At 47.7% G+C, this 24,890-nt stretch overlaps 1 protein-coding gene across 1 annotated transcript in view; it reads left to right on the plus strand.

Moving 5' to 3' along the window:
* Positions 1-24,890, plus strand: part of SLCO2A1 (solute carrier organic anion transporter family, member 2A1) — a 91,908-nt gene that overhangs the window by 28,987 nt on the left and 38,031 nt on the right. Inside the window, exons 2-3 of the mRNA XM_011971037.1 lie at positions 13,118-13,255; positions 18,896-19,058. Coding sequence (XP_011826427.1) covers positions 13,118-13,255; positions 18,896-19,058 — 301 coding nt within the window. The remainder of the gene's footprint in view (positions 1-13,117; positions 13,256-18,895; positions 19,059-24,890) is intronic.

Raw genomic sequence — 24,890 nt, forward strand, 5'->3', positions numbered from 1 at the left:
GCTATCCACATGCTCCATTCCTACTACTGAGCTTTGAATAGGGCACCATTAGGAAAGAAACACAACACAAAACAACTGAAGCAGGATATTTCCCTTACCCCTTCGTGGGCGGGAACTGGAGTGCACGGGCGCTGGACCTAGCTGGTCGCTAAGGCACTGGCAAGGATGAACTCCACTCACTCAAGTCCACTGTGTTCCACTCCTTGTGGACGGGGAGCACAGGTCAGCAGGTGCAACAGCTGGGGCTAGCGTTTTTGGGCTCCAGCAGGAGCAAAACTCCTTGTGGGCCCCATGGCAGCATCTGGAGGTGGGGTGCCCATGACCCCTGAATCCCCAGAAGGAATATTACAGTGCCCTTTTAGCCTGTCCACAGATGGCTTAAGTATTAACAGCTCAGTGGAGGGTCCGTGTGACAGCCTTTTGCACCCACACTCGTGACACCCAAATTCTTGTCTAGTGTCCAAGAGGAATAAGGTTGCACGAACGAATTGAAGATGGTAAATGCGGGGGATTTAACAGCCAATGAAAGTGGCTCAGCTGGAAGGGAAGCTGAAAAGGGAGCAGGAAGGTAATCTTCCCTGGAGTCCAGCTGTCCCTGGACGGACACCGCTCCGAAGGTACATTATCAGACTGTCCCTCTGAAGTCAAGAGGCTTCTCTCTAACATCCAACCATAGTCTCTGATGTCCTGCTGTTTCTCCTCCCTCTGCTGGCAGAGCCTGGGGTTTTTATGGGCTCAGGATGGGGGTGCAGGGCGGGCCATGGGTGGTTGTGGAAAAGGCAACATTCAAGTCGGAAAACAGGAATATAAGTTCTCACTTTGGGCCACAGTTCCAGGCTTGAGGGTGGGGCCCTCGCCAGGGACCTGCCCTCTTCTGCCTGCATGGAATTTTTCTGCCTCCTGTCCCTATCACAACCACAATACAAAGCTTTTTAGGATGACTGGTGTTATTAGGAGCTAAGAAGTTTGTCTACCTCCCTTTCTTGTGCTCTATCTTCCTTCAAACAAGGCCGCTGCAGTAGAAATCTGTTTCTTTTTCAGATTGTGTTGACCTTTGTCCTTTCAAGGGCCCCCAGGAGCCTCTCTTATCAAAGGCTTTTTTAAGCTCATAATAACACAAGGTGCAAAAATACAAAATAATAACAAAACACTACAAAATTATGCAGATTGGCATTTCCAGTGTCCATTTAAATTGTATCTTATATGATGACCTTCAAGTGAGATTTTTGTTGAAGTTGAGTATGCTAACCTAAAAAAGTGGTCAAGAGATCCTGGTCAGGTCCAATTCAGTCAAGACTTTGTTCAGAGAGTTCCCTTAACCAGAGTCCCCCAGACAGTGTTAAAGGTGGAAAGAGAATCCATCTTGCAGTTTGCTTCTCTGTGCCTGTTGTGGTTTCCCGTGGCCTCCACTGAGGACAGATGTGCCAGTCCTCCCAGAGGCTGTTCTCATTAGGCCTCAGAGGGTGCCTTTGCTCAGTCATATTGGGAAACTCTGCCAAACAATAAGGTCAACTTTGTGGGCAGTAAAGGCTGGTAAGGGGACTCAGGAGAGAAGAAAGGGAAAGAGTTACACTGAGCAGTGAGAGATCTGTTGGAGGCCTGGCTCCTCCAGCCCCCTGCAGCCTCCCCTCCCAGACAGGGTCTCAGGCCCAGCTCCACAGCCTGGCTACTCCCCTCTTAAGGAACAAGGAAGCTGCGATGGAAATCTATGTGTTTCTGCCTAGATTGTTCTGATTTTTATATCTCCAATGACCCACAGGACCATGTCTTAGCAAAGGCTTTTTCTAATTCATAATAAAATAAATAATACTAAAGATACCTTTTGTCATTGCTATGAGGAATATCACCAACTTTGACCCCAGGCTGACTATTTTAAATCTCTGAACTTTATCTTGTGCAGGCATTCTTCCTGCGTGGGAAAATACTGGATTTCCTGAATCACTTCTTGAAAGAGTCATTCTCCTTTGGGGCATTGGGCCATGGTTTGGATTCACAGCCACACCCTGCAGAAGGGACAGGAGGGGTGAGCAGGCCAACCGCTGATGGAGGGCTTTTATTCTAGAATGCATTGGACTCATGCTTTGCTTCCTTCATTTTAGGGGCTGGGGGCAGGGAGAAGGATCCTACTCCCTGCTTCAGCTCTGAGGGTCTTTCAGATGCACTTCCAAGAAGCCAACCTAGAAGCCCTTCTCATCTTCAGATGCCTGCAGTTTTTTGTTTGTTTGTTAGTTTGTTTTTGAGGTGGAGTCTTGCTCTGTCACCCAGGAGTGCATTGGTGCAGTGCAGTGGTGCGATCTTGGCTCACTGCAGCCTCTGCCTCCCAGGTTCAGGCGATTCTCATGCCTCAGCTTCCTGAGTAGCTGGTATTACAGGCCCTTGCCACCACACCTGGCTAATTTTTGTATTTTTAGTGGAGATGGGGTTTTACCATGTTGACGAGGCTGTTCTCGAATTCCTGACCTCAGATGATCTGCCCACTGCAGCCTCTCAAAGTGTTGGGATTACAGGCGTGAGCCACTATGCTTGGCCAGATGCCTGCATGTCTGATGACACTGGGAAGTAGCCAGGAGTCACCCTTCTGAGTTCACTTCTTTATCTTTATTGCATTAGGGCCTCTTGAGCCCCAAGCCTCACCTCCCAGGTGAGGAGAACTGCCAGCCAGGACCAAGAATGAATTGTGTGAATGGAGACAGTGCAATGGAGCAGTGGAGATGGGCATACACCCAGAGCCAGCACCACCCTCAGACCACCTGCCATCTGTTGGAGACACACCAGCCATTTTGGAAGACTTAGTAAAATAAAGGTGGTATCAAGACTCACGAGTGTAGTGGGAGGAGAGGAAGGATTTGGTATATTTTTTGGTTTGACAGCCTAGTCTACTGACAAGCACATATTTCTTAAAGCCTTTCTCTTTCCCATTGAAAAACTGGGGACAAAATGATTTGTCTGCTAGGTTTAGCACCAGGAAATAGATTGGTTTATGATTCAAGATGGCCGACTGAACACATTTGTCTCCCCTCCTCCCTGACACCTTTATTATAATGAAACTAATGAAGAAAAAGGAGAAAAATCAATGACAAAAAACTGAAGAAGGAGAGAGACTATGAACTGATGAAAGATTTCAATAATTTTAGCAGGGTGGACAGTGGTTGGGAAGTGTTGATGGATGAAATAGAATGGAGGAAGACAGGTGGTCAACTGCGTGCACGGGGCCTGCAGAAGTAGGGAGCCCGCAGTAGTAGGGAGCCCGCAGGCTTGGCACAGCCCAGAGAGGCAACAGATTTAGAATTGGCGAATGTGGCAGAAGGAGAAGTGGGATTAAGGGATTAAGATAGAACAGCGCTTTACCCCACGGAAAACACAAGCAACCTTCTGTCCTAGAATTAACGGAACTATCAGACATTGTAAAGGTTTGTGCCCAGGAGGGAAGCCCTTGCTCCTCTGGCTCCCAGTTTGCCTCCCACAAAGTGATCTGATAATAAAGATACTGATAGAACTATTAAAAGTTGGGAGGAGTAGGGAGAAGGGAGCATTGCAAGTATAAGTGTGCTAAATCCTCTTCTATAGTAACAGGCACCATAAAATGGTAAGTCAAGAAACTGCAGAACAAGTGTATTATTTTGAGATGTGTGGATGTCATCAACAGAGAAACTAAAAACTAAAAGCAGAGATGGTTGTTCCCAACCTGCAGTACTGGTGGTGGGCTGGCCTGAGTGCAGAGCTGAGCTTTGTCATTCTAAGCTCTTCCACACTACTTGATATTTTAAACATATGCACGTGTTACACTGATTTTAAAAAATTAAAATGTGGAAAGAAATGTAAATTGATTTTAATTCCATAGGTGGGTTCCAGTTAACTGTGGAATGGGAGGACTGGATGCCTGTCCACTGTTGCTCAAATCCAGGGGGGCTGTCAGTGTGGTTGTGCAGTTATGCTTCTTCCCAAGAGAGGTGTCAGTCTCAGAGGGGTGTTCACTGGAGGGTCTTGACTATGAGTTGTCCAGGTCCTTGGCATTTTGAACAAAGAATTGACCAAAATGCAGAAACAAAGTACCAAAGGAATGAAACGCAGGCATGAAGCAGTGAAAGCAGGAATTTATTAAAGCAAGAAAGAACTCCGCAGGGTGCGAGTGGGCCCTAGCAAGTGGCTCAAAGGCCCAGTTATGAAGTTTTCTGGGCTTTAAGTACCCATTTGAGGTTCTTTCCTTTGTCTGGATGAAGGATTTGGCCTGTGACTAATTAAAGGCTGAGGTGAACTGGCATCTTATACAGATAAAGGGAAGGTCCCTGCTGGGCCTGTTGGCCAATCCAAGGCACTCTCCTTTTCCATCTGAGTTGTGGTGGAAGTGGGAGCGCCGCAAGGAGAGTAGCCTTTGATCCTTTGTTACTCAGAGTAGGGAGATGGGGTTTTCCCTTTTGCTTTAGCTTTAGGAAGTTTGTGTTAATTGGCATTAGACTCCCTGCCCCCAGACCTTGGTGTTTTTTTTTTTTTTTTTTGAGGAAGTTAGCACAAACTAGCCTTAAGTTCCTTGTCTCCAGACTCTGTTCTCCTGTCTCAGGTGTTCCCACCTGTCTGGTATGCTGTCAGCTCGGCCTAGACAGCAGAGGAGCAGAATGTCCCCTGAGGCCAAATTCTCTTTCAGAGGTTGGGAGGGACTAAAGCCAGCAGCACCTCTGGATGCCCCTCCCTCTTTCAGAGAACTGCAGCATGGCCCTCAGCACCCCGAACTCTCCCTCCCTGCATCCTGTTGTCAATGAAAAGAGTCAAACTCTGGCTCCAAATACATCGCTTCAAATACTTTACAAATATGAGTGACCATGGCCTGTGACAGAGCCCTCAGTAAGTCCTGAGAACGTGTGCCCAAGGTGGTCGGGGTGCAGCTTGGTTTTGTACATTATAGGGAGACATGAGACTTCGATCAAATACATTCAAGAAATACATTGGTTTGGTCCAGAAAGGCAGCACAACTTGCAGTGGGGGCTTCCAGCCTATAGTTAGATTCAAAAATTTTCTGATTGACAATTGGTTGAGTTTACCTAAAGACCTGAGACCAATACAAAGGAAAGTCTGGGTAAAGTTAAGATAAAGGATTATGGAGACCCAAGTTCTTATTTGCAGAGGAAGCCTTCAAGTAGTAGGCTTCAGAGGGAATAGGTTGTAAAATGTTTCTTACCAGGCTTAAAGACTGTGTCAATGTCAATGCTGGAGAGAGAGATATAATGAGGCATGTCACGTCACCTCATTATACTCTCACTTCCCGTCATGGCCTAAAACAGTCTCTCAGGTTAAGAGTGTCCTGACCAGGAGGAAGTCCATTCAGATGGTTGGGGTGGTGAGGGGGAATACTTAGAATTTTCTTTTTGGTTTATACCTGGTGGGGGTGAGAATATGGTTTTTCTGTGCTGTTCTTTTCTTCTCCCTTTTCCTTCCTCTTTCTTCCTTCCTTGGAAGAATTGTTTCATTCAGATTGCCCTGTCAGAGTCCTGTTTGAGAAAGCAGATAGCTGCCATTTAGGGACAGAAGCAGTTGTTTCAAACTGGGAGGTCACCGGCTGTGTATCTCAGTCCAGCCCCGTCTCCTGCCCTGAATGGTTTTCCTCCGACTCCTGGACTCTTTCAGTACATTGAATCACCTCAGAGAAGTCGCATCCTAGTGGATATCGATGAAAAGGGTCAAACTCTATAAGATATTTGAAGAGATTTATTCTTCAAATATCTTCAAATATGAGTGACCACGGCCCGTGACACAGTCCTCAGGAGGTCCTGAGAACATGTTCCCAAGGTGGTTGAGATGCAGCTTGGTTTTATACATTTTAGGAAGACATGAGACTTCAGTCAAATACATTTAAGAAATACATTGGTTTGGTCCAGAAAGGCGGGACAACTCGAGGTGGCGGTGGGTGCGGAGGGGGGGAAGCTTTCCAGTTTATAGGTAGATTTAAAATTTTCTGATTGACATTGGTTGAGTTTATCTAAAGACCTGGGAACAATAGAAAGGAAATGTCTGGGTTGCGATAAGAGGCTGTGGAAACTAGAGTTTTGTCAGCCAGATGAAGCCTCCAGGTAGCCGGCTGGCTTCAGAGAGAATAGATTCTACATGTTTCTTATCAGACTTCAGGTCTGTGTTAATGTTAATGCCAGAGAGGTGTAATGAGGCCTGTCTGACCCCCACATCCTGTTGAGACCTGAACCAGTCTTTCAGGTTAAATTTTAAGAGTACTCTGGCTGAGGAGGAAGTCCATTCACAATGGAGATGGGTGGGGGTTTACATGGACATGAGACATCATTTGAATTTTCTAGTTTTCCTTCCCTGGGGTTTGTGTGGAAAACATCGGAGTGGGTTGACAGCACAGTCAGTCATTAAATAGGTAATAACCCTATGGGGATCACACTTCAGACCTTCCGCGGGTGTCGCTATAACCACGGTTAGATGCCACTGTGACCTAAAAATGGTTAGATCATAGTTCCGATGTTTAGTTTGGAAAAGAGAGGCATGAACATGTAGATCAAAAAAGCCATGTCTAGACTGTCCTTTGATGCTTTCTCCTTCCTCCTGAGCTATGGGGGCCTCCCTCCTTGTCCTGTGGCTTATCTGCCATGGTCATCTCACTTACATCACTGAAGCGTGGCTTGGGCCAAGTCCCCTACACCCCCAACTTTACCTTGCATCTCAGTAGCTTTTTAGCCTTTCTTAGCTCTTTGACACAGGTGGTAAAAAGTTCTCTCTTTATTAAAGATCTTCATGGCCACTCCAGTTTCTGCGCTTCCTTCCTCTTTATTTTTGTTAGGATCGGAGAATGAATGAGGCTGTCGTGAGTATGGTCGTGACAGTTAGAAGCCTGAGTGCCTCCTGCCCTCCCTGCCCTGCAAGAATGTTGCTCGTCCTCCGTGGGGTTTCTCTGCCAGCTTCCTTCTATAAGATGTGTCTCAAGTGATGTGTTTACCTTAACACACACACACAGCCCTTGTCAACCTAGATGTTTAGGTTAGCACACACACACACACCTAGATATTTACCTGGGTTTTGAACCTGTCAAAGTAGGCCTCTTGAATAAACAAAGGTATTCCAATGACATTGCCAATGCTCATAATTAAAAAAACAAAAACAAAAACAAAAAAACACAAAAAACTGTCGAATTTCCTTCAAAGCCCCAGAACATTATTTTGAATACCTCATGGTTGCAAATTTTTTTTCAAATGAATTTCTTCTTTAGCCAACTTGATTGAGGTATCTAGTTTACATATAATAAAATGCACACACTTTAAATGTTTGTTGAGTTTTGACAAATGTATAAACCTGTATAAATACCACCACAAAATTAAAATGTAGAATGTTTCCATCACAGTGGAAAGTCCCTTCATATATGACTGCAAATCTTATTTTAGTTTGGGTTTAGCCAAGTGAGTAAGTAGGGCAGCTGAACTGACAAATGCTGTTTTGTGCCTTGTAAATTGTATGGCTTGTAGACTGATCAAAAGCAGCACCAAAGGAGCAATGTATAAATGATTGAAGACAGACCATGGGAACAAATCTGCAGCCTCCCAGAATGGCTACTGTGGTGGATGTATATTCTGGAGCTTGGGCTTATCACTTAGAGTGCTTTACAGACATATTGTTCATTTGACAACAATTGAGCTCCAGTTACGAACTGGGCATCATTTCATGCACTGTGGATTTGTTCTTAAAAACACACATTGTATTTCCACCATGAAGTCTCTATTCTGGTGGGAGAAAATGTCAATAAATGAGAAATAAAATGCATGATGTAATTTGGGGAAGCAATACCTGCCGAGTAAAGAAAAAAGGTGGAGTGAGGAGATAGAAAATGATGGTATATACCATTTTAAAGAAGATGACGCAGCCCATGTAATCCATCTTTATTTTCTTTTCCTTTTGTGAAGAAATTGCAAGACTCAAATTCTACCAAAGGTGTTTTCTAAAAGGCACATGTTATCTTTCCATAAAATGTATTCTGGAGAGTGCTAGCATCTATTATAAAGTAGTGGTGATGTGTGTGTGTGGATGGGGAGTTACATAGTTAAAGGCGCATGGAAAAGTTGGCTTAAACAGCATTAACTAGGTCTTTACTATGGAACTCAGAACCTTTAATATGCTAATGTGATTGCACATATTTATGAAGGAGGACTGTAGCATGTTATGTTTTCCAATTTTTTTTCTCCAGGGAGTTGTTTTGGCCTAGAGCATCTTAAGCAAGTGATGTTCTGTGTAACACATTGTGAGAAATTCTATTCTAGGGTTCTCAGACTATAGGAGAACCGAAAGCAACCGGGAAGTTAAATTACTTGGAGGGCAAGAAGAGGGAGTGGAGGAAGCCTCAAATTACTGAATATCCCTCCAGGATGTGGAGCACTCACCAGGCAGGATGTGTGCCGGGCAGGTGACAGGGGCCTGCAACATTCTCTGGTACAAGCCTCGCAACTCAGGTGTTATCATAATTTCCATTTGCTAATAGGAAAACCTGCTGCTCAAGGAGACCCAGTTGGTAGCCAGAGGTCACACTGTGGCTTACAAAGTCAAGACCTGAACCTAGACCTGTTTGACTCCAAAACTCAAATAATCAAAAACTATAAAACTTTATTGCCTAAATAATGGGGAAGGGTAGGTTGCAACCCAACTAGCAAACCTTTTCCTACTCCCACCAATGCATCTCCATATACTCTTGAACCCGTGTCCTCCTCGAGGGATAAACTTTTGTTTTATCTGCATGGTGTCGAGTGTTCCTTGCTGTGTCTCATGCTGGCCATGTAGGAGGTATATGGTAAGTCTGAGCAGCCAAGGTCATGCTCCCATCACATAAGCTCAGTATATGGGGCCAGATGGTTGTGACCCTGAGTGACCCTGATAGAATCATCCATCAACTTACTTCCCTTTTCCCTGCCTTTTCTCCCTGCCCTTTTCTACCTTGCAGCCATCAGTCTGATCCCTCTCCATATCCACTGGAACAGAGGGGCCCAGATATATACAAACACCTCTGCCAGGGACCCCATGAGGCACCCAGACCTGACAGGGCTTGCAGGGGCCAACAGCTGGTGGCCAGATTGGCTCTGTGAGGGGGTGGGGGATGTGGAAAGGAGCCAGCTCTGGCTGGAGTCTTTCACCCCGTAGCTGGGGGGAGAAAGTGGGGGAGTTTCTGTACTTAGAGGCATGTGTTTCAGGAAAAGATCTGAGACAAATTTCCTCTCCCACCATCCCTATCTTCCTCTCATGAGACAGCTGGGGAAGTTGGTGGTGATTAGTCACTCCTGTTAATTCATTACTAATTTGGATGGGGGAGACTGGTCTTTTCTAAGCCTCATGATCAGAAACTCAAGTGCTCCAAAACTGAACTCATGGTCCTTGATCCCTTGATCTGCTTATACGCTCCTCCTTCTGGACACTGCCCCCATCCCCCCGCCCCTGTTTCCATGCATGCGTGGCTTTGCCCTCTTCTTGGCCCTGAGGCTGGAAACATAGCCCCTTCTCTTCTTCACGCTGAATCAGTGACAGCCGTGTCTACTCAGCCTTTGCGAGAGCCTCTAATTTGGTGCCTCTCCACAGCCCACTACCCCAGTCAGCCCTCGTCTCTCCCACAGTTGTTATGACAGCCCTCACTCCTCTGCTAGATGCTACTCTTGCCACCAGCCATGTGCCAAGCCTTCAGATGCTTCTGTACAGGAGTTAGCACAGGGTGCTGGGATTTTTAGAAGCCACCTTGAACTAGACACACAACTGAGCCCCATGCTGGGCCCCATGCTGTTCCTGAAGGGCAGGGGAAGTTATTCAGTCAAAGAAGGGGAAGATTGTGAGCAAAGGCACTGACACAGTGCCTCTGGGGAACTCCGAGAGTGTGACCTTGATGTGTTTGAAGGGCAAGGTGGCAGCAGGTGCTACAGCTGTCTAGTGCTGCATACCAGAACGATCCAAAACTTAGTGCTTAAAACTTAAAACAATGGCCACATTTAGGTTGCTGACAAATCTGACAAATCTGCAATCTGTACAGGGCTCTTTGGGGATAGCTCATTTCTGCTTTGCTTGGCATCGAGGGCTGGGGCTGGAATCATCTGAAGGCTGGCACAGTAACATGTCTGGCGGTTGACACTGGCTGAAGACCAAAATCTGAACCGGAGTTATCAGTGAAACATTAACATGTGGCCTCACCGTGAGCAAGGAAGACTGGGCTTCCCTACAGTGTAATGTCAGGATACTCAGGGTCCCAGGGGAGAAAGAGCCAGCCAGATTCTTTGTCCACTTTTAGGACCAGCCTCGGAAGTCACATAGCATCACTTCTCTTCATTAGAAGCAAGGGGCTAAGATTGGCCCATATTCAGAGGGAGAGAACACAGACCCCACCCCTCAAGGGAGTGTCACTGTAAGAGGTGTATGTGGATGGCAGAGATTGGTATGGCCATCTTGGCAAAATACGATCAGTCTCAGCAGAAAATATGGAGGCAGGCTGGGTCCAGGACTGTAGCATCTTGGCTATCACTCCTAGAGTGTTGGTTTTTACCTTACAGAAAGTGGGGCGCCAGTGAGAGAGGCTAATTCAGGTGTGACCTGCTAAAGTTTGTGCTGGAGAAAGCTCCCTCTGGGGTGGTGTGGTGGAAGATTTGAGAGGGGTAGGCAGGGGACCTGTGAGAGGCTGTTGCGGTGATCTGAGGAGGGATGGTGAGGGCTTGAGTCAAGGCTTACACCTGGAGAAGAGGCAGGGCTCCAACGTGGGAGACACCAAGAAGAGACCACGGGGCTCAGGGAGGGGGCAAACGCCAGAGGGTGAGGAGGAGGGACATCAAGAAGGAGTATTGGTTTCCGGCTTGGGAAACTGAGTGAAGGTGATGGGGAATGAAGGAAAAAGGGGAGCAGTTTATGGGGGAAGATGATGAGTCCTATTTTGGGAAATGATTGGTTTGAGGGACCTACAAGTGTCCAGGCGGATACATCCATACATCCAGCAGACAGTGGGGTGGACCTGCATGTAAAACTCTGGGGAAAGTTCTGGGTGAAGACCTGAGACTGGAGGCCATCATCCTATGGCAAATGGGATTGCCTATGAACGGGTGCAGAATGGATTGTGTCCAGAGAAGGGGTCTAGAGGCAGGCTTTGGGATCATTACTCTTTAGGGAGTGGTTAGAGGAGGAGGATCTGGCAAGGCATCTGAAGTCAAATTGTCTCTTTCCTAGGTCTGGCCTGGACCAGGGAACAATCTGGGTTCGAGTGAGCTTTGGTGCCCTGTTTCCATGGAAAATGACAGGATGTTGACAAATCCCATCCCCATCACTGTCACTGTCTTGTGCTGCTTTCCTATAACTTATAACCTATATTGTGGCTCTTGTCTTTCCTTCAACCTTATAGTGGCAATTCCTATGGATTAGGGAATTTCTATGATTGTTTTTCTTTTTTTTTTTTTTTCTTTTTTTTTTGAGACGGAGTCTCGCTGTGTCGCCCAGGATGGAGTGCAGTGGCACAATCTCAGCTCACTGCAACATCCACCTCCAGGGTTCAAGAGATTCTCCTGCCTCAGCCTCCTGAGTAGCTGGATTACAAGCATGTGCCCCCACACCTGGTTAATTTTTGTATTTTTAGTAGTGACGGGGTTTCACTATGTTGGTCAGGCTGGTCTTGAACTCCTGACCTCATAATCTGCCTGCTTCGGCCTCCCAAATTGCTGGGATTACAGGTGTGAGCCACCACGCCCGGCCTTGCTTTTCTTTTTCTAATCTTTCACATCTTACCCTTTACACAGATGGTCAGAGCCAGAAAGAGTCCTCTAGCCCACTGCCTGGAAACCATGTTGCCCCCCAGACTCTGCTGGTAGAAGTTTCCCAAATAACGCATCTGTGGCTTCACTCCTGGTGATTTTGATTCAGTAGGTCTGAGCTTGGGCCTAGCCTCTGTATTTCCAAGGCACTCCCACCTCCTCATCTATGTGATTTTGAATCAAAGCTGAGTTATGAACCATTGACTTAGCCCAGTTACCTCACGGTTGGGAAAACCCAGGGCACAGAAGGGGGAAAAGCACACCCAAGCCCAAATTGTTCCCTGGTCCAGGTCAGAGCTAGGAAAGAGGCAATTTGACCTCTGATGCCTCTCCAGATCCTCCTCCTCTGACCATTCCCTAAAGACTAATGCCCTCCAAACTCTGTCTCTAGACAGAGACAAGACCCTTTCTGGCTAAGCTTTCTCTGTTGAGTGAGAGGCAGATCCAGACCTGGTCCACACTAAGCATCAGGTGACTAGCACAATAGCTGAGAACCTGGGGGAGCCCAGAGCTCAGCCTGCAGCCAAATGGGGACATCATGAAACCCTTCTCCTACCCTCCCTGATGTGTTATCTGTCCCCGTCCACCATGGAACTCACATTTACTCAGTACCCCGGGACCAGGTATGAGGCCAGGTGAGATATGGAGATAAATGGCCTCGGTCCCTTCCTTGGGGCCTTGATCATCCACTGAGCAGGCAGCAAGCACAATCAGTCACAGACATTCCTGATGAGAGGCCAAGATAGTCCTGATAAGAGATGATGACGTGGACGGGGACATTCATTCAAACCAGGTGCTTTGGGGATTGCGTTATGGTGCCTTACTGGAGGCATTAGAGGTGGGCCTTGGAGGACACGTGTCAGGAATGGAAGACAAGTCAAGAGAGATGGATCCACAGGACTCAGGCTTGTTCATCTCCCAAGAGCAGTCTGAATTGAGTGGGGAGTGGCCTTCAGCCCTCACAGGGCACAGGAGGAGGGCAGACGTGCAGCCTGGGGAGCACTGTGGTACTGTTGGGGAATAATCCAAGATGCTCAGCTGAGCAGTTAGGCCCTTCCCTTGGGGATGAGTCCCCAACCCTGTCATATCTTCAACACCCTGTGGTTTCACTGGGCCACATATCACAACAGTGATGAGAATGCAGTAATAACAGGAATGGCTAGCACTTTTGGAATGCTTCCTGCAGGGTGCAACACAATGTTGCAATGGTGACATTTCATCCTGGAGACCCTGGGAAGTGAGTGCTCCTAGATAACAGGCGAGGAAACAGAGGTCAGCCTGCTGGGGCCCCTAACAGATAGCTGGGAGGGCACCAGGGCTTGTCGTCCAGAGACCTCATGTGCCCATCACTCTTCCCCTAGGTGTTTGTGCTCTGCCAAGGCCTCCTGCAGCTCTGCCAACTCCTGTACAGCGCCTACTTCAAGAGCAGCCTTACCACCATTGAGAAGCGCTTTGGGCTCTCCAGTTCTTCCTCGGGTCTCATTTCCAGCCTGAATGAGGTAAGCAGGAGGTTCTGGTCCATCAGACCCCACTTGTGTACCACTCTGACCGCAGGATCCAGGAGAAGCAGAGGAACAGGGGACTGAGATGTGCACATAGGTGCAATGTCTCTTTCTGCCGGGTAACAGCAAATGAAACAGCAAAGATCCAGTGGGTGCAGTCAGAGCAGCCAGATTTCCTGAGGCCTGACTTGTGCCAGGTACTGAGCTGAGAGCCTCCCACGCCCGACCTGGGGGCCTCTTCATGGCAGCCTTGCCAGCAGGTATTCTGTTCAGATAAGGATACTGAGGCTCAGGAGTACAAGTGGCTTGCTCCAGGTGTGCAGGGCTGTCTGCCCTCAAACTGTGCTTCTAACTGAGTTCTGTGCACTCTGCCAGCCTGTGGGGCCCCTGCTCCATATGTAGTCCAGGGAGGATAAGCTCCAGGCATTCAGGTGGGTCAGCAGCCCTGGGCCCAGGCGTCTCCTCTCTTATGAGGGCCACAAGAGCCAGAGCTCTTAATGGCCTTGACTCCCAGATGAGATCAGAGCTCTATGGCCTCCTAGCATTTCCCGCCATCCCTCAGTGACTGCATATTAAAGTTAGAGGAAGACAGGGTGGGCCGAGAAGCCAGAGGAGGTAAGAGGTCAAAGGGCAGGGCCTGCCAGGAGCCACTGGAAGCTGGGGAGAGAGAGTGAGTGGAGGCAGCAGAACCCCTTCATCCTGTCTCCACAGCCTAGAGACAGGGCTCCTGGGCTGTCTTCCATCTTCTCCCCAGGGCCTCTCTTCCTGGATAGAGGCAGACAGTGGTCCCTTCCCCAGAGCCGGTCGCTCCTCTGGAGCGTCATGAGGTCTTCCCTTGACTTAGTGAAATTCAAGTCGTTGCCATCACTTAGAGCCTGCGCCTCTGTCCCGTGGCAGCTTCTGGCCGAAACAGAACTGTAAAAGAAGGCAGATATCTCCTCTCCCCAGCCTTCTCCTGCTGGAACAAGGCTTTCTCTTTCACCCTTCCCCGTTCCTTGATGGTTCACATAGCAGTGACCCCAGGACCACTTTCCTGTGCCAGTCCCTTCTACAGTCCTAGCAGGGAGGTGCTCTTCACAGTCATGTTTCTCAGACAAGGAACCCTGCTTCAGAAAGCCTGAGTACTCCACCCAGGTCAGCCCCGTCATGTGCGTGGTGCAGCCAGGGTCTGAGCCCAGGGCTGTCTGAGGGCTGCATGCTAAGGCCTCCTCTGTGAATCCCTGTCTTCTCTACCGCACCTCCAGTCTCTTGCTCACAAGCACTGCTCCAGCCAGTCTCAACCTCCACACACGTTGCTGGAATCTTCACTGGTGTCCCTCACTTCATGGCCCCCCCCACCATGGGCTCTTTCCTCACACATATGACATGCATGCACATATACACGCACAGTCCTGCAGCCTGTCTAAGTCATCCCTGCTGGCCTGAGACCTCCTCCTCTGAGCTTCCAGGCCCATATGTGTGCCTTCCCTGCTTTCTATGCCAGGTGTGTGTCTGTGTACCAGTCTGTGTGTGGGCCTGTGTCTCTGTCTGTCTGCTTGTATTGCTATCCTGAGCTTCCTAGTGATGCCTGGTGACTAGGTCTGCCTGACTGTGTGGTTGCCTCCTCCTCCAGGACAGTACCCTGGTGTCCCTGCCCTGCGTTCACACGGAATGACCCTCATCGATGTTGATCTGTGACTTTGGCAATGCCCCTGGCACATGTTGTCCTCACTCATGATGGACATCAGGAAAAACAAATGTCTGACATTTGCGTCACTACGGTGCTGTTCCGTGGCCCTGGCAGGCATCACTAATTACCCATGTCCCTTTCCTGCTGAGTTCATGCACAGCCTTAGAATCCTTCTCAACACAGTATTCTGAGTCCTGCTACTAATCAGAGTCAGAGCTGGCATATGAGGCGAATATTCTCTTTCACCTCAGCCCAGGTGGTAGCCAAATCTGTGATCTCCCATGGTTAAATTTTCGTTAAATGTTGACCCTATGCTTGGAACAAAAATGTGGGCCCAGAAACAATTGGATTCCTCAGTGGGCTGGCAGTAGCTAGCTAGGACTTGTAGCAGGATCTGCTTAAGACAGGAGGTTGATTAGGCAATGAAAGAGCTTACTATTTTCCCAGGGATGGAGTTCAATCAAAAAAGAAAAATAATTCACCCATTAACATCTTTCCGAGTCTCAGATGAACTTTTCAAGAATCTGACTTCAGCTCATGCCTGTGGGTGTGATTTGAAGCAAATATCATTAGATAGTTCATTCCTCTGACCTTATAACCCTCTGTGTGTGTGTGTATCTGTGTCTGTGTATGTTTGAGTATTTGTGTGCAACTCTGTATGTGTCTGCCTGTGTACAGTATATGCGTGAAGCCTGGGGGGATGTGAGAAGAGAGCCCGGCCTGGTGCAAGGGGAGGGTGAGGCTATCTGGGTCATGGAGTGTGCAGCGAACCTCCAGGAAGCATGAATCTGCAGTCTGCAGCTCCCAGTCTCAGAGAACCTTCTGTGGGCCCAGGAGTTGATGTGAAGCCTTTGACGGGCTGGGCGTAGAAGGCCAGCAGCAGGAGGAGGAACTTAGTTAACAAGAGAAGACATGGAGCAACTTGGCTTGAAGCAGCAGCTTCTCTTGCCCACTACGAAAGGCCAGGGCTGAGCCCTAGAGGCTCCCTACCCTTCATGCCGCCCACCAGTGGCCCCTACTCCCCTTTGGTTTGAGACGTTGAAGGGCAGGGGCATGTCACAATGGGCGTTGTAATAGCTTTCAAAGAGTCTCACAGCAAGTCCCTGGTAGTATTTCAGGGGCTGCTCCAGGGCTGAGGAGACTGAGGTCTTGAGGCCCTCTTCTCAGGCAGAACAGCTGCATTTGGGGGGTTTGTTTTATATTAGGGAAAAACAGTTTTTTCAAAGGGACCCTGTGGCTGAAGAAAAGTTTGAGAACAAGGTCTTAAGCCGGCATTAGCCATAACACCTGTGGAGGTTCAGCTTCCCACAGAGAAACAAGTGCAGGCCCCTAGAGAGTGCGGAAGAGCTTCTCCTCTGTCCCTCCTCCCTGAGAGCCCCTTTGGGGTCCTCCACCCACCCTCACCCAAGCCTTCCAAAGTCAGCCACAGTCAGCATAGCTGATATGATCTGGCATTTACAATCATTTTATGAAAAGCAATAGGGAAATAAGAAGGAAATAAACAAAATCTAGGAAGCAGAAGAATCAAACTCTCTTTCCAGGTGTGGGCTTCAGGATGTCCTAGATCCACCTTTGGCAGGGGCTGCCCCTCACACACCTTCACACCCCCTTTCTCTGTAGATCATAAACCATCTCACTCTTGGCCATGCCAGACGGGTCTCCCGGGCAACTATGTCCTCCTCCCGAAAATGTCTACCATTTACTCATTCATTCATTTCTTCAACAATATTTAACGAGCACCAAGTATATATTAGGCACTGTTAGGTGCTGGGGAAACAGGAATGAACAGACAAAAATCTCTGCTCATATATCATTCTAAGGATAAATATAATATTTATGGAAATAAAACATACTGTCGATCAGGTTATGATGAGTGCAATGAAGACAGAGAAAGTCACGGATGGGAAAAGGTACACGGTGCCACAGTGGTGGGGATGTGGGTGTATTTTAAATGAAGAGGTCAAAGAAGGTCCTTCATGAGATGATTCAATCTGACCAGAGGCCTGAATCTGGTTGATAAGAACTGAGTCCTAAGGACCTAAAGTCAGAAGGAGCAGCAATAACCAAAGGGGGCTGGGGGAATGCCTTTGTTCTTTGGTGTGGCCAAAGAACAGCTGGGGGCAGTGTGGCCGGATGGAGGGAGGGAGAGGAGCAGAAGAGCGCAGACCTGAGAGGTGACTGGGGACAGGCTGTGTAGGGCTCAGGAGGCTCTGGGACAGCCTTTGCCTTTTAACACTGGAGGGTTTGAGCTGAGGGAACATGGTCTGATACTTCAGCAGGACCCCTCTGGCTGCTGGGTGGAGAATGAACAGTAGCAGGACATGGATGGAGGCAGGGTCCCATTAGGAGGCTGCCATAGTAATTCAGACAGGATTGGAGGTTGAGGAGTCACTGGTTTCCAGGTGGCTATGGAAGGTCCTGCCAAGGGGATTTGCTGATGGATTACATATGAGTGTGAGAGAAGTTAAGATGATGTTCGAGTGTTTTGTGTGAGCCACTGGGAGGATGGAGGTGCCATTTACTGAGACAAGGAGGACGAGGACAGGGGACTGGAGTTTTGGAGGGAGGAAGAGGAGCGAGAGTTTAGATGAACTGAGACTATGGGACTTAGAAGCACACGCAGAGCATAAATAGACATGGAACTGGACACACTTAGGGGCAGAGCTCTGGGCCCAATGTTGAGAGTCCAGGCAGATAAAGAGGAATAAGCCAAGAAGACCGAGAAGGAGCAGACAGGAGAAGGGAAGCAGGAGAGGATGGTGTCATGGGAACTCTGAAGGAAGTGTTTCAGGAAAAAAGAAATGGTCAACTGAGTCAAATGGAACTGAGCATTGACCAGTACATTTGCCAATGAGGCCACTGGCGACCTTAGTGACAGCCGTGTTCTGAGGCTCTAGCCTCTGTTTCCTGACACAGCAGCACCTGTTTCTCCAGCCAGGAGGAAACTGGGGTGTAACAAGATAGGGCTATGGCTGCAGATTTACAGAGCTCCTCCAGTCCAGGTGAACTGTGCTCTGAGGAGAGGACCATCTTTGGTGGAGATGTGGTCAGAAGGCCTGGCAACATCCCCTTACCATTGAAGAACTTACTCCGCATGCTGGAGCCTTCAGTTCCCTTTCCTGTTTCTGGGTGGGGCTCAGAGAGCACATCTTCCAGGGAGCACCAGAAGCATGGAGTTACCCATATTTCCAGCTGGAAGGGCCTTGGGGTGCTCTAGTTCTTATCTTTCATTTCACAGAATTGAAAACAAACCAAGGCAGGGGAAGGGGCAGGATAGTAGCAGAGCTGCTTGGGCAGAAACCCTGTTCTCCAAGAGGTGACAGACAACTCTAGTTAAGCCTTGGTGTTTTAGAGTCAGGCAAGACTGGTACAAGCCACTCCCTAACCTCATGGTCATGGGCATGTTACTTAATATTCTGAGCCCCAGTTTTGTCAGGTAAAATGAGAATTGTTTCATGATTAAATGAGATAAGCATGTTGCTCGCTTGTTACTCTGGCCACCAAGCCAGGGTCCTTGGGTCCTTTAATTTGTACCTAATTAAACTTGGAATTTTGCACTAAACTTTAGATACAAACTCTCAAGTTTAATTAGGGGACATGTTTTATTCCTAGGAGCCAGGCAGGATTGGAGGTTTCTTTGGCTTTTTCCCAAAAAGGTTTGATTCTAAGATGGTTAAAGTTTAGGTTTTGAGCTTTTCATAATCTTCAGATACTTCTTTTGGTCTGGTCTAGAAGATGGAGACCCAGAAGGGTTTCTGATAACAGAGGGAAAACCAAAATTGCTTATGCTTGCCCGCTTGTGAAGCTCTCTGGGAAAAGCTGACATTGTAACTCTGCCTGGGCCCCAGCTGACACTGGGCAGCCTCCTCCCTCTCCAGTTTTCCTGGATAAGATATGGTCAGGTCTTCTCTGTGGGTGGGTGAGGACAGGGCCTCTTGTCTCACTCAGCCTTTCTGCTCTCTTCTCAGATCAGCAATGCCATCCTCATCATCTTTGTCAGCTACTTTGGCAGCCGGGTGCACCGTCCACGTCTGATTGGCCTCGGGGGTCTCTTCCTGGCTGCAGGTGCCTTCATCCTCACCCTCCCGCACTTCCTCTCCGAGCCCTACCAGTACACCTTGGCCAGCACTGGTGAGTGGCCTCCAACCCCTGCCTCAAGGGAGTAAGGAATGGGTGAACATCTCACAAAATTAGTGGGGATACTCCTAGGGCAATGGATACCACTCCAGGAAGAGGACATATGAAGCTCAGAATATACTGAAGTATGTAGAGCTATGGAGCAGCTGAACTCTGGTTTGTGTAGGAAAGTGTGCAGTGCATGGCTCACCTCCTGCTGTGATTCCCTGTGCTTTATGCCGGGAGTGACCCAAGCTCTACCTCCCCGGGGACACTGTGAGCAGTTTCTGCAATGGGGCTTGGCAGGAGGAGGGTCAAAGCATTAATCATTATGAAGTCTGTGGATTTTGTCGACTTTTAATTGTAGCACTTTGTGACATTTGTACATTCTTCTGTCCTTAGGTGACAGTGCACTTGTACAATGATCTCATTTGATCATATTTACTATGTTGAGTTTGCCAATCCATGAACATACGGTGCCCACTATTACCCTTATATTTAACATTGACGTATGATATAAAAACCACTAAAGTTCATGAATGTCTCTATTCTCCAAGAGTGCAAAATAAGGATCCTAGATGCTTTTTTGCCCACCATCCTCTCTCATTTTCAACTTATCATTGACCCATATTTTTGTTCTACCTGTCTTTAACCTCCCCACAGTGGTCATTATTATAAATTGTTACTATTCTGTTATTTATAAATAAGTGAGTGGTTATTTATGTACTTAGAAGTTTACTGGTTTCTTTGTTCACCATTGATTGCTTCTTGCATTTCACCCATGCTGTTGATTATTTTTTTTTCTTGAAGGATATCCTTTAGTGTTACTTTCAGTAGGCCTATGAGTAAGAAAATCTCTAAGTCTTTGTCTAAAAATACCTCTATTTTACCCTTGCTCTTGAATTACAGTTTAGCTACAAACAAGATTTTAAATCAATAGTTATTTCTTCTCAACACTTTGAAGGTACCATGGCTCTTTCTTCTGGTGTTGGGACTTTTCCATTAGTCTAATTGTCATAACTTCTTAGGTATCCTGTTTTTTCTCTAGTTCTATTTAATGTTTGTTCTTTTCTTTTCTTTGTTGTTCTGTATGTCTACCATAAGGTATCTGAGTATGGCTTAATTTTCACTTATCTGTTAGAAAGTTTGATATGCTATTTCTTTTGAAAATTCGAGTTTTTCTTTAATTTTGAAAAATTTTCAGCCAAAAACATTCCTGATATTGCACACCCCTATTTTCTTCATCCTTTTTTCTAGAACTCCTTTTACATATGGCTTCACATTTTCATTTCTGGCCTCCTTGTCTCTTAACCTGTCTTTCATAGTTTTCAGGGCTTTATGCTGCATCCTGGGTGATTTCCTTAAAGTATAACTTTCTGTTTACTTAGTCTCTCTCCAGCTTTGTTCATTGGTGTCAGACCCATTTTTGACATTATAAATTTTAATGGCACTACATATTTTGCTAATTCCTAAAGTTCTTGTAATAGATGTTCAAATCTCTCTGCCCTATTGACACAGTCTATTGGTGTTTCCTTATGATTTCTTTTGTATTGTTATTGACATCTTCAATTATTTTAAATATATTTATATTATACTCTTTTTCAGATCATTCTGTTAGCTCAAGTTTTAAGGATGTTAATTCTCCCATTGTTTTATGTCTGCTTGCTCTTGTTCATGGTGGATTACCTCCTTATGTTTGACCATGAGCCATTTGCAGGGGCTTTTTTTCCCTGTAGAAATTGTATGTGGACTAGGGTTAGGAAATAGCCCTACAGAGTGGTTTGGCATTTACATTTACTCAGCACCCAGGACAATCACTTCTTTGGAACTAATTTTATGTTAATGTGTTGACTTAGGATGAATTTGCGCTTGTTTTAAGGACTGTGGAAAGTGGCTGTGGTTTTGTGATGCACAGTGGTGAGAGGACTAGTTCATATATGCTCACCCTTAGTCCACTGTATTGGAGTTGAAGTTAAATGAGCCACTCAGGGAGGTGCTGAGGGAATAATTGATTCTGGTTTGCTTAGAAAACAGGCTATTTTTTTCAATCAGATATGTAGACCAGGTTCAAGAGATGAACCACTTAGAATAATAGAGGGCATCCCTTAAGATTGTGAGGCCAATGATGGAGAGAATGAAGTGCCTGGGACAGGAAAAGAATAGGGCAAGAACGGGGGTGTCTAGTGATGAAATGTCTCCTGGGTTCTGGTCATGGAACTCTTTCCCCCACCTCTTTATAAATTGCCAGTGAACTGGTCATTTCTCATAAATGTATGGACTCCGTGGGGCTGAATCCTGCTTCAAGTGGGCAGAGGATGAGGACAGATCTGAGCCCCAGAGTCCTGCCATACACTTTCTCCCCCTTGGTCTAATGAGAGCTTGAGACCAGCTCTGAAGCGAGTCAGGAGTTGCTGGCCATCTTCTTGGAGAGCAGTGTGGCCAGGCTGGCTGCACTGTCTTCTTTCCAGAGCCACAATCCCTGCCCTTCCTCATCACGTGAAGACTGGGATAATGAAATCAGCAAGGGAGCCTGGGGCACTGGGGCCAGGCTGAGGGGAGGGCCTCCTGCCAGGCGCCACACATCGTGGCCTGCTCAGCCTGGCAAGTCAGCTCCCGCAGCCTGGGCCCACATCCCAGTGGCATTTGCCTCACACTGAGCAGCCACGGGAGACTGGTTAGGATGGCTTCACTCTGCTCCTTGTTAGGAATAATCAGTGAGTTTGGGTTCAACCCACCATGACCCTCTCAGCTCAGAAGGAAACACTGTGCCGTTCCAGCCTTGACCTCAGTGCTCTAAGCCAAAATCTTCTGATAGAGGACAGAAGCGCTCTGAAAAGACTACAGCTTGCCTCTCAGAGCTTCAGGGGGGCACCATAGGCCAGAAGAGTGGGCTATTTTGTAGTTTTTGTTCATTGGTGCAAATTCTAATTGCAACAATAGGGCACAGCAGTCTCCCTCAGTCTGGCTGGGATAGAAGCAGATGCTGGAAGTACTCAGAGCTGAGCTACCTCCAGGCATCTTCTTGGTGCCAGGGGATGGGATGAGGAGGACTTTGGCTCACGGACCTCATCCACGCGATCTAGCTGGGACTGCACACTGGGTACCAGCACACCACGTGAGTGTGCTATGCTAATGTGTGCAAATAAAAATATTTATAAAGTCTTACTTCATGGGAATAGCTTAAAATGTGACTCCTACTTCAAATGTATTCTTAGGGGAATTTTAGTTTTGAATCATGCAAGGTCATCAGGAACAAATGCATTTCATTAAATGTACCACTCTGAGTGGGGGTGTGAATCTGAATGGTCTACTGGAACCAGGCAGTCCTCAGTCTGAATCTGGGCTTTGGGACTCCCAAGTGGGCTCGAGCCACTTCCTCCCTGCTCTGAGTTTCAGTTCATCCCTGAGTGTCTATTTTATAGCCCTCGTAGGGCTGCAGGGGCTGAGAAGATGCATGTTCACAATTTAGCCCGTTGGCTGTCACATGCAGTAATCACTGAGTGGTGGCTCTTGTCCCTACGGTGGTAGGGACAATACATATGTGATGTTGTATAAACTAGTAGACTCTCTGGATCCCAAAGGAGAAAGCACCTTACTTCCTGTGAAGAGTGTGATCCTTATGGGCTGGGTGGCCTGGGGGCATCTGAAGGCAGCTCCTTTCTGGTCTACATCATAGGTCCTTTGCTCTGTTCCGGAGCAGGGCGCCTCCCTTGGCACAGTCCCTGCTGCATCCTCACATGTGAGTCCTTAGGATTTCTGTTGGTGGAAGCTTACGTTGCTGTTGTGCTCTCTTCCCAGATCCTCGTGTTGGTGCCGCCTGGTGTGATGGGTGGACATGTCCCCCACCCCACCTCCATATGGACTTCAACATTTGAATCCTAGCTCAGTCACTTACCTGCCAAGTCTTCTTAGGCAAGCTCCCTCACCTTTCTGAACTTTAGTTTCCTTACCTATAAAATGGGAGCAAGAATACCTTGACTTTCAGTGTGTTCTGAGAGTAAAATTAAAATGAAATAAGCCAGGTATGCTGTAATCCCATCACTTCTAGAGGCTGAGTCAGGAAGATTGCTTGAGACCAAGAGTTCGAGACCAGACTGGGCAACACAGTGAGACCCCATCTCTACCAAAAGAATGATGGCACATGCCTGTAGTCCCAGCTACTTGGGAGGCTGGAGTGGGAGGATCACTTGAGCCCAGAAGTTTGAGGCTGTAATGAGTTATGATCATGCTACTCCACTCCAGCCTGGACAGCAATCAAGGCTCTGTCACCAGGCTGGAGTGAAGTGGTATGATCTCGGCTCACTGCAATCTCTGCCTCCAAGCTCAAGCGATTCCCCTGCCTCAGCCTCCCAAGTAGCTGGGACTGCAGGTGTGCACCACCAGGTGCAGCTAATTTTTTATATTTTAGTAGAGACAGGATTTCACTATGTTGGCCAGGTTGATCTCCAACTCCTGACCTTGTGATCCACCCGCCTCGGCCTCCCAAAGTGCTGGGATTATAGGCATGAGCCACTGCGCCTGGCCCGCTCAGCATATTTCTAATTGCCTGCCCTTGTTGTGGCATTTGAAATCTGTTACTCAGACCTATTACTTGTGTTGATTACTGATTCCTTCCTCTTGGAGTAAAGCTGCTCCAGAAATGAACATGGGAAATGAAGAGTAGCAATGTGTTTTAGGAAAAAAAAGTTAAAGAAAGGCTAAACATTTTGGGAATCACAGAGACCTTTAACAACTAATTGCTAATTCTTTTAAAGGCCATGAAGACATTTTTGGATATTTAGATTTTCTAAATGTCAGTGGGGTCCGGAAATGTGCCCTGGCGCCTTTAGAGAAAAGACAAGCTATCCAGCCAAAGCCTCTAAGACCATGTCTGGAAGGCGCAGAGAGGTTTTCCTCTATGGGAAACAGGCCAGCATGAGACCAGTCCTCCCAGGAGATAAGAGAAGGGGCTTCGGAAACCAGTGTCTGGTAGGACTAGGTGTAACCTGTGAACGATCCTTCAGCCAAGTCCAGAGGGAAGTCTGCCCACATGCAGACAATGGATGCCGCAGGCAGGAAGCTTCCTGGAGGTTAGGAGGGGCGGGGGATGACTGTATTTTTGGAGCAGGCAAGAAAAAGAAAAAGAAGAGTCACTTTCCAGTCCTTTATTCATGAACTTGCCTTCCCCAACCTGGGCTTGCACATCCCAAGGGTGTCCCTGGGAAAGAAGGTGGTGGGAAGGCACAGGGCGGGGGAGCCTCAGATCCTGAGTGAGTGGGTCAGGACAGGGAGCTCAGCCTTTCCACAGTGAACACCCACCTACGGTGTGAGATGGGTGTGCTAGGAAGCCCTGGAGGAACAAGAGGGGCACCCATGGTTTGGGCAGCCTGAGTGTGTTTGTGGGTGATTGTGTGTAGGTGTGTATGTGAGGGAGGTGTGTCTGTGAGTAGAAAGCTGAGTATGGGGAGGAGGTGTGTGGCTGCGGAGGGGACATAGGCGTATGTGGAGATGTTGGGGGTGTGTGGGGATGGGAAGGACTGGGGTAGGAGGCAGAGGAGAGTAAAGTATGAGGATGTGTGAGTGGAGTTGTGGGGTGAGGGTTGGGGTGTATGTGAAGGGGAAGGTGTGAGGGAAGAGGTGGTATGGGGGAAATGTGTGGAGGTGGGGTGGGGTGCCTGTGATGGGGAAATGTGTGTGCATGTGTGGGAGTATGCAGGTGGCATGGGGTGCCTGTGATGGGGAAGTATGTGTTCACGTGTGTGTTGGGGTATGGAGGTGGGGTCGGGTACATGTCGAGGAAAGTGTGTGGGGGGGAGGTAGGGTGGGTGCCTGTGAGGGGGAAGTATGTGTTCATGTGTGTGTTGGGGT

Source organism: Mandrillus leucophaeus, unplaced genomic scaffold, assembly GCF_000951045.1.
Source record: "Mandrillus leucophaeus isolate KB7577 unplaced genomic scaffold, Mleu.le_1.0 Scaffold981, whole genome shotgun sequence".
NCBI classification, from domain to species: Eukaryota; Metazoa; Chordata; class Mammalia; order Primates; family Cercopithecidae; genus Mandrillus; species Mandrillus leucophaeus.